This window comes from Tachysurus fulvidraco, chromosome 12 (assembly GCF_022655615.1).
Source record: "Tachysurus fulvidraco isolate hzauxx_2018 chromosome 12, HZAU_PFXX_2.0, whole genome shotgun sequence".
Classification (NCBI taxonomy): domain Eukaryota; kingdom Metazoa; phylum Chordata; class Actinopteri; order Siluriformes; family Bagridae; genus Tachysurus; species Tachysurus fulvidraco.
Window position 1 is genome coordinate 8,575,415 of NC_062529.1, and position 11,193 is coordinate 8,586,607.

General features: G+C 36.7%; 1 protein-coding gene across 3 annotated transcripts in view; it reads left to right on the forward strand.

The window, feature by feature from the left end:
- ldah (lipid droplet associated hydrolase) overlaps positions 1–11,193 on the forward strand; it is a 37,193-nt gene extending 26,000 nt beyond the window's left edge. For all 3 annotated transcript variants that reach the window (XM_047821480.1, XM_027172552.2, XM_047821481.1), the window contains 2 exons: positions 6,978–7,060; positions 10,430–11,193. In XM_047821480.1, the coding sequence (XP_047677436.1) occupies positions 6,978–7,060; positions 10,430–10,621 (275 nt within the window). In that variant the 3' untranslated portion in view covers positions 10,622–11,193. The remainder of the gene's footprint in view (positions 1–6,977; positions 7,061–10,429) is intronic.

The following is an 11,193-nucleotide window of genomic DNA, read 5'->3' on the forward strand; positions in this document are numbered from 1 at the left end:
CACTAATTTGTTTAGAATGAAAGTCAATATAAATTTATTTTGTGTGTTTTCTAAAACATGCAAAAATTAAATTTGGCCATCACATGGTTGTTGGTACCAGATTGAGTATCTCAGAAACTGCTGAACTTCTGGGATTTTCACACACAAAAGTCTATAAACCTCCATAGAATCATAGGAGAAAAAAGAAAAATATATCCATTGAGCATCAGTTCTGCAGGTACAAATACCTTGGTTGATGAGAGAGAGAAAATTGGCAGACTCATTTAAGCTTATTACAACCCATCGAGTTTCACTGCTATCATTCAAGAACAGGAATCTAAGGTTCTTGTTCAGCCTGGAACAGGTCAGAGTGGAACCCAATGTGCTTTTTTTTCTGTTGAAGCACATCTGCTTAAAATTTTGTTTTGGGAATTGCCATTTTTTTATTCACGCAAGGTGTAAAGTGTGTCTGTTTGAGTTACTATAGACTTCCTGTCAGCTCGAGCCAGTCTGGTCATTCGCCTCTGATCTCTCTCAACAAGGTGCTTCAGCCTGCAGAGCCTCCAGTCACAGGATGCTGGCACTATTCTTTGTAAACCCTTGGTACAGTTTGAATTAAAATTCAAGGTGACCTGCAGCATTTCAGAGTTTTTGACATGGCACTACCAAAATCACTAATATTAGATTATTTTCTCATTCTGGTATTCGAACATTAACTAAAGCCTTTTTCCTCTATATGGATGGTTTTATGCATTGCACTACTGGCACACGATTAGCTGATTGGATAATTCCATAAAAGAGCAAGTGTGCAGGTTTTCCTATAAGTGGCCTCTGAGTGTTTTTTCCCAATGCTCTCAAATGACTTATGTCACATTTTAGCTTAAAAATGACAAGTTTCTCTTCAAAAGATTAGTTTTAGGCTTCAGTGTGTGTGTGTGTGTGTGTGTGTGTGTGTGTGTGTGTGCGTGCGTGCGTGTGCGCGCGTGTGTGCGTGCGTGCGTGTGCGCGCGTGTATGTGCACGTGTGCACATCGTAGCTAAGTGCTGGACTTTATTTGTAAATGAAAAGCTGCTCTCTCTCTGTCTTGCATTATACACATAATTAATGGCACATTGACAGACTTAATTAAGAAAGCATGTTGCGATTAGATGGAACTTCCTGGGTACTTTTAAGGATTTATTTGTTCGGAAATCCCTTTCCTTGAAATCAGGATTGTTGATGCTCTCATGTTAACTGCATGTGAAACATGCACACAGAAACATGCTGGCAGTCATCAATGTCTGACATAAATTAATGAGGCCAGCCTCCCTAAAGAAAAGAGATATTAAAATGACTCTAATGTGCTCTATCATCAAGTATTTCGACTTGTACTACTACCTCACTCAGCCTTTTTTCCTTTATTTTTTTCACAACGTCAAATTATCTGGGGAATAAGAATTCTTAACATTTTCTATCACCTTTCGGCCTTGCATTTTTTGGGAATGCGAGAGTGTGAAATCCAAGAAGTATTGCTCAACACTCATTTCACTTCACCAGAGAGAAACATAGTTAACACTGGCCTGACCTGCAGTGCAGTGACGAAGGTTGTACACTTCCTATCTGGCATTTTCACCAGACTGCTTGCATATCTTTTCCCTTTCCTGTTCCAGACACCTGGAAACCGGTGAAAGAACATAGAGCTATGACAGTATGTTGAATGAAACACACATTAGTCTTCCATTGGAAGATGTTTATGATTATAAACCATTTGTATTTTTGTTCTTCTAAACAAAAATTTCATAGTTGTCGCTATCACAATTATTTAGACAAATTACCTGTTTGATTTTTAACCTGTTTTGACCTGTTGACAAATTACCGTTTATTTTAACACCATACCTTTAATGAAAAATCACAGAAATACTCTCATAAATATCAAACAATTCAAACACAACACAGTTTTATTAAAAAATAGATATGTGTTCAATATTTGTGGCACAATTATTGCCTCCCTTTTAGTCATTGACTTTTGCTACAGTACCTCTCTGAGTCTTCTTCTATAATGCCTGATGAGGTTGGACATGGCAAGAGATCTGAGACCGTTCCTCCATACAGAATATCTCCAGATCCTTCAAATTTCAAGGTCCATATTTGTCAGTTCACCTTACAGGTTTTCTATAGGGTTCAAATCAGGGGACTGGGATAGTCATGGCAGGACCTTGATTTTGTGGTCAGTCAAGCATTTTTGTCCTGATTTTAATGTGTGTTTTGGATCATTGTCTGGCCACCAGGATTCAACCACCAAGATCCAACCACAGCCCATTTTAGCAATAAAGGCAGTTTTTCCACAGCTTTCTTTGCTTCTATTTACCAAGGGTGCCAATATTAGTGAAATGCATTGTGTGTATAATAAGTTGATAGATATGATTTTTATTTAAATTGGTTAACTCTGATCGAATTCTGGCCTGTGCTTACTAGCTACTTTAGCATAACACTATTCCTTCTTAGATGAGGCTATTCTAAAAAAGTAATTTCATCCAGTAGCAGTTACACAACAGGAAGCTAAATCGTGTTCTGTGAAGCATAAATCCATTGCTTCACGGGATTTCATCAGACCGCAATGGATCATGGAAACAAATATGTCCTTATGTAAGCTAAGCTTTCATTTTTAGACAAGGCACAATTACTTTACACACCACTGTGCACGTTATATTAACTTCAGATGTGAACTTCACCTGATAATAGTGACTTAGTTTGTAAAGAAAGAGTGTTGGCACATTACTGAATATAAGCTAGTCACCTTAGCAAGAGTTCAAGCATGTAAGTGTTTAAAGATGAAACCTCTCGGTCAAAGAACACTGGATAGAAACCCGAGGGCAATAAAATGATCAAAATGAAAGTCATACAGAGGCTGAAATATGTTAGCTGTTTTGAAGTAACTCTAGAACATCTTATCGTAGCTGACCAGATTCCTGATTTTCCATGCTGTGGATTGGTTTATGAACGGTTTTATTGAATGATATTGAGGTTTTGCTTCAATCCGTAGTCAAGACATTAGTTTTGAAATTTAAAAAAATATCCACTCTTAAGAGACGTTCCAACATTCCTCCCATGTTGCATTTCATTTGTTATTTGTGGTAGTATGGTTTTCTTTTTGTAATATCTTTAACCATGTTTCTAAAGTAAACAATAAACGAATTCGGTAACAAGCTTGATAAAGGAAATAGTCTCGATCAGAAGCTAGGTATATTCTTGCTAAATGAAGGATGTGGTTACAGTTTTGTGCAGTCTGGTCACTCTGGGTTCTTGACCACAGGTGTTATTTCTCTTGCATGAAAAAGCCACAGACCTTTCCCTGAGCACTTCCAAATCAGCTTTAATCCACAATTAAAAAGCGATGATGGATAAATCCTTTCAAATCGAAGTGATGAAAGACATGTTTATTTCTGTTATTTCATGCAATTGCTTTTCTCTAAATGGCAGTATAATTCTGTATGAGGTACTGCAGAGTTTGCCCACCCACCTTGGGTTCTGTTTGGTGGAAGAAAAATCTGCACTGTGTTGCACCGGTTTGTGGTTTTCTTTCAAGACATGTGTTATTGAACTGAATAGAGGAGGGTAAAACTGTCTGGTTCATCAAGTTCATTTTTATTTTATCAAAGCAAAATTAGGATGAACAGTGACATAAAACAGTCAGTGTGGTTCAAAACATCAGACAGACAGCTGGCTGGATTTCCCTTACTACTTTTACTACTACTAATACTACTACTATTAATAGTATTACACTATTATTGTTGTTGTTGTTGTTGTTGTTGTGATTGTTGTTGTAGCTTTGTCTTGTTGGAAATGAAATGTTCCCAAGATAGGAATGTCTGAGATTTTTGACTTTGTGTTTGTCTGTTGTTTGTTTGTTTAGTGTTTTAATGTAAACAAATGTTTTTCCATTGCTTGCTGAAGTTAAGATTAAGTTTAAATTGATTAGATTTAATTATGTCAGTGGAATTATCTCACCAAGATGCTAAGGCAGGTGTGTGTGTGTGTGTGTGTGTGTGTGTGTGTGTGTGTGTGTGTGTGTGTGTGTGTGTGTGTGTGTGTGTGTGTGTGTGTGTGTGTGTGTGTGTGTGTGTGTGTGTGTGTGTGTGTGTGTGTGTGTATACTTACAACATAATTGGCCACCAGACAGACTTCTATGTTTTTCATAGAATGTTTATATTATTTTCAAAATATATGAAAAAGGAGTATGATGGAAACAGTTATTGATATTTCGATTCTACTAATGACATTATGATATTTCGCATTTAAGTATAGCGTAAGTATGTAAGTATGTCAGTTTAATTTCTCATTTGGTTACTACATTGTTGTATCTTAGCTGATTCCTCTAGATGACTCAGTGCATATGCATTTGTGTTTCCTTTACGTCTTCTTTCTGATGTTAACTGGGTGCATGTGTGAGGATGTGTAAATTGGGCTGGAATGCTATGTCCTGCCAAACCCCCGAGTCCAGACACCCCCCTAGAGATAAGTGAGATAGACCAGGGGATGTCTCGCTCATCACTGCCCCAAGACTGGCACACACATCTCTCTAACTAAATCTCTCTGTCTGTCTCAGTCACACTAATTTTTCTCTCTTTTTCCCCCTCTTTTTTTATTTAGTTCTGGATTTAAATCCCCAGCATTACTAATAGAAAAAAAATTGGTCATATTTTTTTAAGCAGCTCTAGTGCTTTTAATCGTAAAATATTAAACATATAGGATAGCTACTTCCTTCTGTAAATGTTGAAAGAATATTCTTTCTAGTCCATTTCTGAACTTGCCGTTAATTGTCAACCTGAGAACCAGACCGATTTCTTAAAAACAAAAACTTAATAAGAAACAAGGTCAGCGAGATCTTATAGGCAGTGATGCACATCCAGGTTTACCCTTCTTAATGAAATGCAATTAAATGTTTCAGTTCATAGTACATAGCACAGAACTCAAGAGAAAGATGATTTTATTTTTTTATTTTTATGGTTTTTTTTTTTTTTTCATTTTTATTAGATCTTTAGTGTAAGCAAAAGCTGTTGTGTACCACGTACATTAAGTTTACACCAGAGCAGAGCAATATATCGTTTGTAATGCAATACTTCAGTATTGAACTGCACTTGAGCTCTTTAACAAATCATTAAATGGGTTTTTGAAGATATTTTTTTTTTCCTGTGAGCATCCTGAATGATCTCAGATGTTGCAGATGAGTGTTCCTGTGGCTGTTTTGATGAATCACATTTACATGATCCGACAAACATAAATAATACTGATCAAAATAATGTGACCCAGTCTTCCACAATTGCACGTCAAGGGCTCTACCAATGTGTTTTTAATACATATCAAGACATATCCAAATCTGTAGTGTAATTGTAAGATCTTGTCCATATTGCGCAGATATAGTTCAGACCAAAGATGTCCACGTTTATATCATTTTGCACGTTCTTTATGTGGTAGCAATGGGTTATTAAGTGTCACTATATCTCACATTTTCAGTGGCGCCATACGGAAATGTTATGTTTTGGATCGCTGTATTTTATAATGTTTGTTTGTGAAAGATGAAATCTTAGGCTGAGTATTCCATGTGCTTCCAAGCAGTATTACACTGAAGCTATTAAACTACATTATAGGATTTTTTTTTCCTGTATGTCCATCCAACACCAAACTTTTACTCAAGGTTTATATTCACCTCTATCCTTGTTCCATAAATCATCTATTGTACAGTTGTGCAAGACCCCTTCACCTACACCCTAGTAGTGTCGATGCTTAACTTGACTCTCAGACATTAGCAACCTGCCACTAAGGATTAACTATGTACTGAAATATTGCAGTTTATGTTGATCTATGTTTGTTTTGTTTGTACTGGTTCGAGAAGATCTATGCATAAATCTATGAATAAATCTATGCATGATTATTATTATTGTTGTTGTTGTTGTTGTTGTTAGTTGGAGAGCTGTTGTATGGAAGGCTGATGTCTCCTACATTTGGACAGCCAAACACACACACATACACGTACACACACTTATACACACACACACACACAGGCAATAGAATCACTCTTGCTGATCACTTGCCATGTCGTAATATCAAGCGATGCAGATGTCCTCTTGTTCCACCTAAATCTACATATATATATATATATATATATATATATATATATATATAAACATATATAAATTATATAAAAATACAATATATATAATATGTATATATTATATATATATATATATTATATATATATATATATATATATATATATATGCACAGAGAGAGAGAGAGAGAGAGAGAGAGAGAGAGAGAGAGATATTTGGGTGGAACAAGAGGACATCTGCATAAGTTGGGTTTTCAGAAAACATAATGGAGTGTGTTTATTCCTCAGATGTTAAGGTGTAGATTTTTTCATTATAGAGTAGACTCACAATAAGTGGTTTTAGAGCATCAGGTTATGAATGTTGAGTTGGATCACTGAGTTTTTTCTGCTTAAGGAGGATTCAGTGGTGCATTCTCCATATCAGAGATGTTTTTCTGCTTTCTCACTGTATTTATTTATTTATTATCCCCCCCCCCCCCCCATTTCACAGCTATGTTAGTGAATATCAAAATTCCTGATGTAGCTAACATAATGTACAGTCTGCAAATATGTCCTGTTTTGATTATTGAAATGAATATTGATATTTATACATTGTAATGCATATATTGTACATAGTATAAACTATATTCTGTTTATATAGGTCTAAACAGTCACTAACCTCTCTGCTTTTCACTCCCTTTTTTAGCTAATAAGACAAAACCTGCAGCTTGATTTGTGTCATTAAATTCGGAGACTCCTTATAAAAATGCTTCCAAAAAAATTTAAGTCAATTGAATATTTTTGCAAGATTTATTAATCTGGTTTATTTGTCTGGTTTTAAGAAAGATTTGTTTCACTAGTGAATCAGTAAGGTGGTTTATGTTAGAGGTTAAGTCAGTGCACTTTCTTACTTTTTTCTTTCCTTTCACAGCAAATGCTATGTATATGGGGAGTCAAGAAATGAGGATGGTGCTAGATCGAGATAACCTGACCATACAGCAACATCTTGACAAGGTACTCAGCCAGTAACAGTTGATATGTTACCACTGATTAATGACTATATTTCAATGTTACAAACAATAGCATTATAGTGATGTTTACAGTTTTCCTCTAAAGTAATACAGATTTTGGACATTCCCAGTCAGACAAAATCGCTCAATTACAGTGCATACTGAAAGTATTCAGATCAGTCTACAAGCCATACACCATAATGACAAAATCCAAACCAGATTTGTTATAGTTTTGTATATGTTTCAAAGACAAAGAAACTGGAATATTACATTGGCATAAGGACTCAGACCCTAACCATTAATTGCACCTTTGGCAGCAATTACCGCCTCAAATCTTTTTGCACACCTGGATTTCTCTCAAGCTTTGTCATGTTGAATGGGGACTGTAAGTGGACAGCCAATTTCAGGTCTCTACACAGATATTCAACTGTGTTCAAGTCCGGCTCTAAATTGGTCACTCAAGGACATTCATATAGTTGTCGTTAAGCTACTCTTGCATTGTCTTGCCTGTGTACTTAGGGTCATTGTCCTGTTGGAAGGTGAACCTTAACTTCCTAAGACACGAGCTTTTGTTTGGACTTGCATTTTAGATGCAGTGATGTCCACGCATGTGGACACCAGGTTGTAGGAGGTTAAGCCCAGTCTGAAGTTCTGAACAGGAACTCTGGGACAGATTTTCACAAAGGATATCTCTGTATTTTGCTGTGATCAGGTTTTGTTCTATCCTCACCAGTGCCTCTGTCTCTGTCAATAAAAAAATACCTCCATGCTATCAACACCATGCTTCACTGTTTAGATGGCATTGTGAGGTGATGAATGGTGCCTGGTTTACTCCAGAAATGATGTTCGGATTTGAGGCCAAACAGACCAGACAATCTTGTTTCTCACAGTCTGAGAGTCCTTTATTATTATTTTTTTTAAATTTCGAACAGGAATTGTTTGTGTCTTGCATTGCAGAGAGCCTTCCAGCTGGCCAATCTGTCATAAAGCCCAGACTTTTGAGTGTTGCAGTGATGGTTGACCTACTGCAAGTTTCTCCCATCTCTACACACCCACGAAAAACACCCCATAGCTACCAATCAGACGAATCTAATCAAAGTTGAGAACCTCTCCAAGATAATCCAGAGAATTGGGATGCATCTGAGCCATATTTCAAGTGTCATAGCAAAGCATCTCAAAATTCTGATGTGATATTTCAGATTTTACAGTTCATATTTGCAAAAAGCATAAGGCTGCAACATGAAATCATGTAAAGGAAAAGAAGACAGTGTCTGAATACTTTCTGCCTGCACTGTATCTTATAATCATCCACGGTTTATTGTGAAAAAGTTTAAAGAATGCAAGATCAGAATGTGCGCCCGTGCTCTTTCGCTCTGCCCCAGAGTCATGAAAAACGTATTGAGCATGTGTGTCAGCGTGTGTGTTTTCGATGCAGTTGTTCTGATGCTAACCAGAGGCCTCATGCATGCACTGAGGTGGGACATGACTGGCTAGGATATCAATGACTGGTGCACTTTATCTGTCATCAGTTAAAAAGGTGATATCATTGCTGCTCTCACTCTGCTTCTCGTACACACCACATACTTTAACCCTAAGTGTCACAAGACATACAGCACCTTCCTGTTATTTTCTGTTGAAAAGACAGAGCTCAAAGATGGCACTGTTATAGTCACAGCAGAGGCACACTTAAGGCACTGCTTTGCTAAATAGGGTTCTTTTTTGTTGTGGTGAATGTCAGATCTGTGTGTTTCCTCCAAAGTTTGACATGGATTGCATGACAAAGGGAAAACCCTCTTTTGTTCTGCAGCTCTGGCTCCGTATGTACGTGTGTATTCCCATTTTGCTTTGATACGCTTTGTTGTATCCTGCATTGTTGAAACTACGAAGCCTTGCTTGCTCTTTTGTTTGCCAGCAACCTTGCCAGAGTAATTCTTTTTAAAAGAGCTGTAGGTGAAGACAGGAGGTCATATGTTTGAACCCCTCTTCAGTCTTAAAGCACATGCATGTGACTCCTTTATTAGATTTATAGGCTGTGGAGAAATCAATCAGGCAGACAGATGGAGAAGCCATCATGATTAACTAGTACAGGCAGCAAAGGCCTAGAGTTATGCAATTTGTCTGGAGTGTGATGTGGAACAGTTGACAAGCATATGCGATCATTCTATTGTGCACATTAATGGGGACACTTAACAATAAATACCTTTCAATAGAGTCAATAGGGGAGATTTTTCTTTCCTTTCCTCGAATTGTTATAGGCTTCACTGAGGAATCACTGCTAACCATGAGAAAGGCATCACATTTTATTGCCAGTCATCCCTGACCTGGTTCGAATCTTGAGCAGACTGTACGGTCACTGAGACTGTCATCTGTGGCTTGTGAAGTCCTTTTCTATGGTATATTTGTTTTTGAGATCTTTATCAGGGGTAGTGGAGAATAAACAGAAAAAAAAAATGAAATGAAACATAATGCATGAATCTTTTTCCCTTTTTAATGTGGGTTTAATGTGGTGCGGGGGAGGGGAGGGCAACAAAGACGAATATTTCAGTGTTAAAAGTCCCATCGTAGTCACCACATCATCTTGCTTTTCATTTTTGTAAAGGTTTTCTTTCCATCTCGTATATGAAATCGCTGTGCTGAAGCACATTCTTTCATTAAAAACGATGTAGATGTGAATGTTTTGAGATTTTGGTATACGGTTTATATAAATGCATCAGAAGATATGCTTTAGTACACATGCTGTTATAGACAAATACTCAATGACAGTGAAAACAGCACTTCCCAATGTGATTTATTACCCTTATACCGCAGCAATTTTTTTATCACATTGTACATTTTATCCATTTATAGCTATGTTTAATGTTGACGTTCATCTGTAAAATAAGTTAGTTCCTGTTATTTCTTGCTTTATAACAGCTCTAAACCGTCACCAGCCTTTCGTTTTTGTTTCTCTTGAATTACTCTCCCAGACAAAAAGAATGTAGCTTCTGATGTTTCTGAGAAAACACTTTCCCATGTCAGAGAAAATAAAGGAACAGCTTTACCTCTTGACTGTTACAAAGCACAGACACTGGAGCCTCCTTCTGAAAATGCTGAATAAGTGTCTCCTCATAGACAAACATCACCATATCAACAACTACACATGTTTTTTTAATTTATTTAAATGAAGCGTCCACCAGACAAGTCTCTGTCATTGTGTATTAGAACAAGCACCTTAATATAAGCCTCTCATTTGTGGTGTAGCCATAATTACATGCTGTTAAGCAAAATAAATCAAGGTTAATCAGAATCGAGAAAGCTGCAGTATACGAGTGTTTTATAGGGTCATAGTCTCTAACATTTTGCATGAACTTAATCTCTTTTTCCACTTCCTTAGCTTATTTTCTACTACGGAGCCACAGACCACTGGTGCCCTGTGCAGTACTTCCAGGATATTCGAAGAGACTTTCCCGATGGAGACGTTCGTCTGTGTGAGCGCGGTCTGCGCCATGCATTTGTCCTTGACGCGGGTGAAGAGATGGCTAACATGATCACCGAGTGGATCCGTGGTGACCTAAGAGGATTATAGTACTACTAGAATCAAAGCAAACCTGACTAATGACATACACAAGCTCAGTATTCCAGTCCAGTTCAAAATGACTTGCATTACAAGACCTTTTAAAGGCCTTTATTATTATGGTGCTGAAACTCAGCAATCAATTCCAATGAAAATGCACAGATTCTCAAATCTGTGCCTTAAAATTAAAAATAAGACTAAGAAATAAGCTTAATAAGTGATGTTATTATGCTCTACCCTAAACATATGAGTATTCTGATTTTATTAAGACTAGAAGCATAAATGGAAGTTTATTGTTTTATTTGCTTGTTTGTTTTTAATAAGTGATTGGATTTTGTCTATAATCGTTAATAGTTAAAAACTATTTTTTGTCCGATATAATAGCAGGATTTATCCTAAGTGAAGTAAATAAGCATGTTTTGAGACCAAAGTTGTCCAGAAGTTATAATAAATCAGATCACAACAGGAAACAATATGATCTGTCATTGAAACAAAGATGCATTACTATATAATAGAAATGTAATTTAATATTGATGGTTGTATTTATGGTTTTCCATTCATCCATAATAAATTATTATATTATA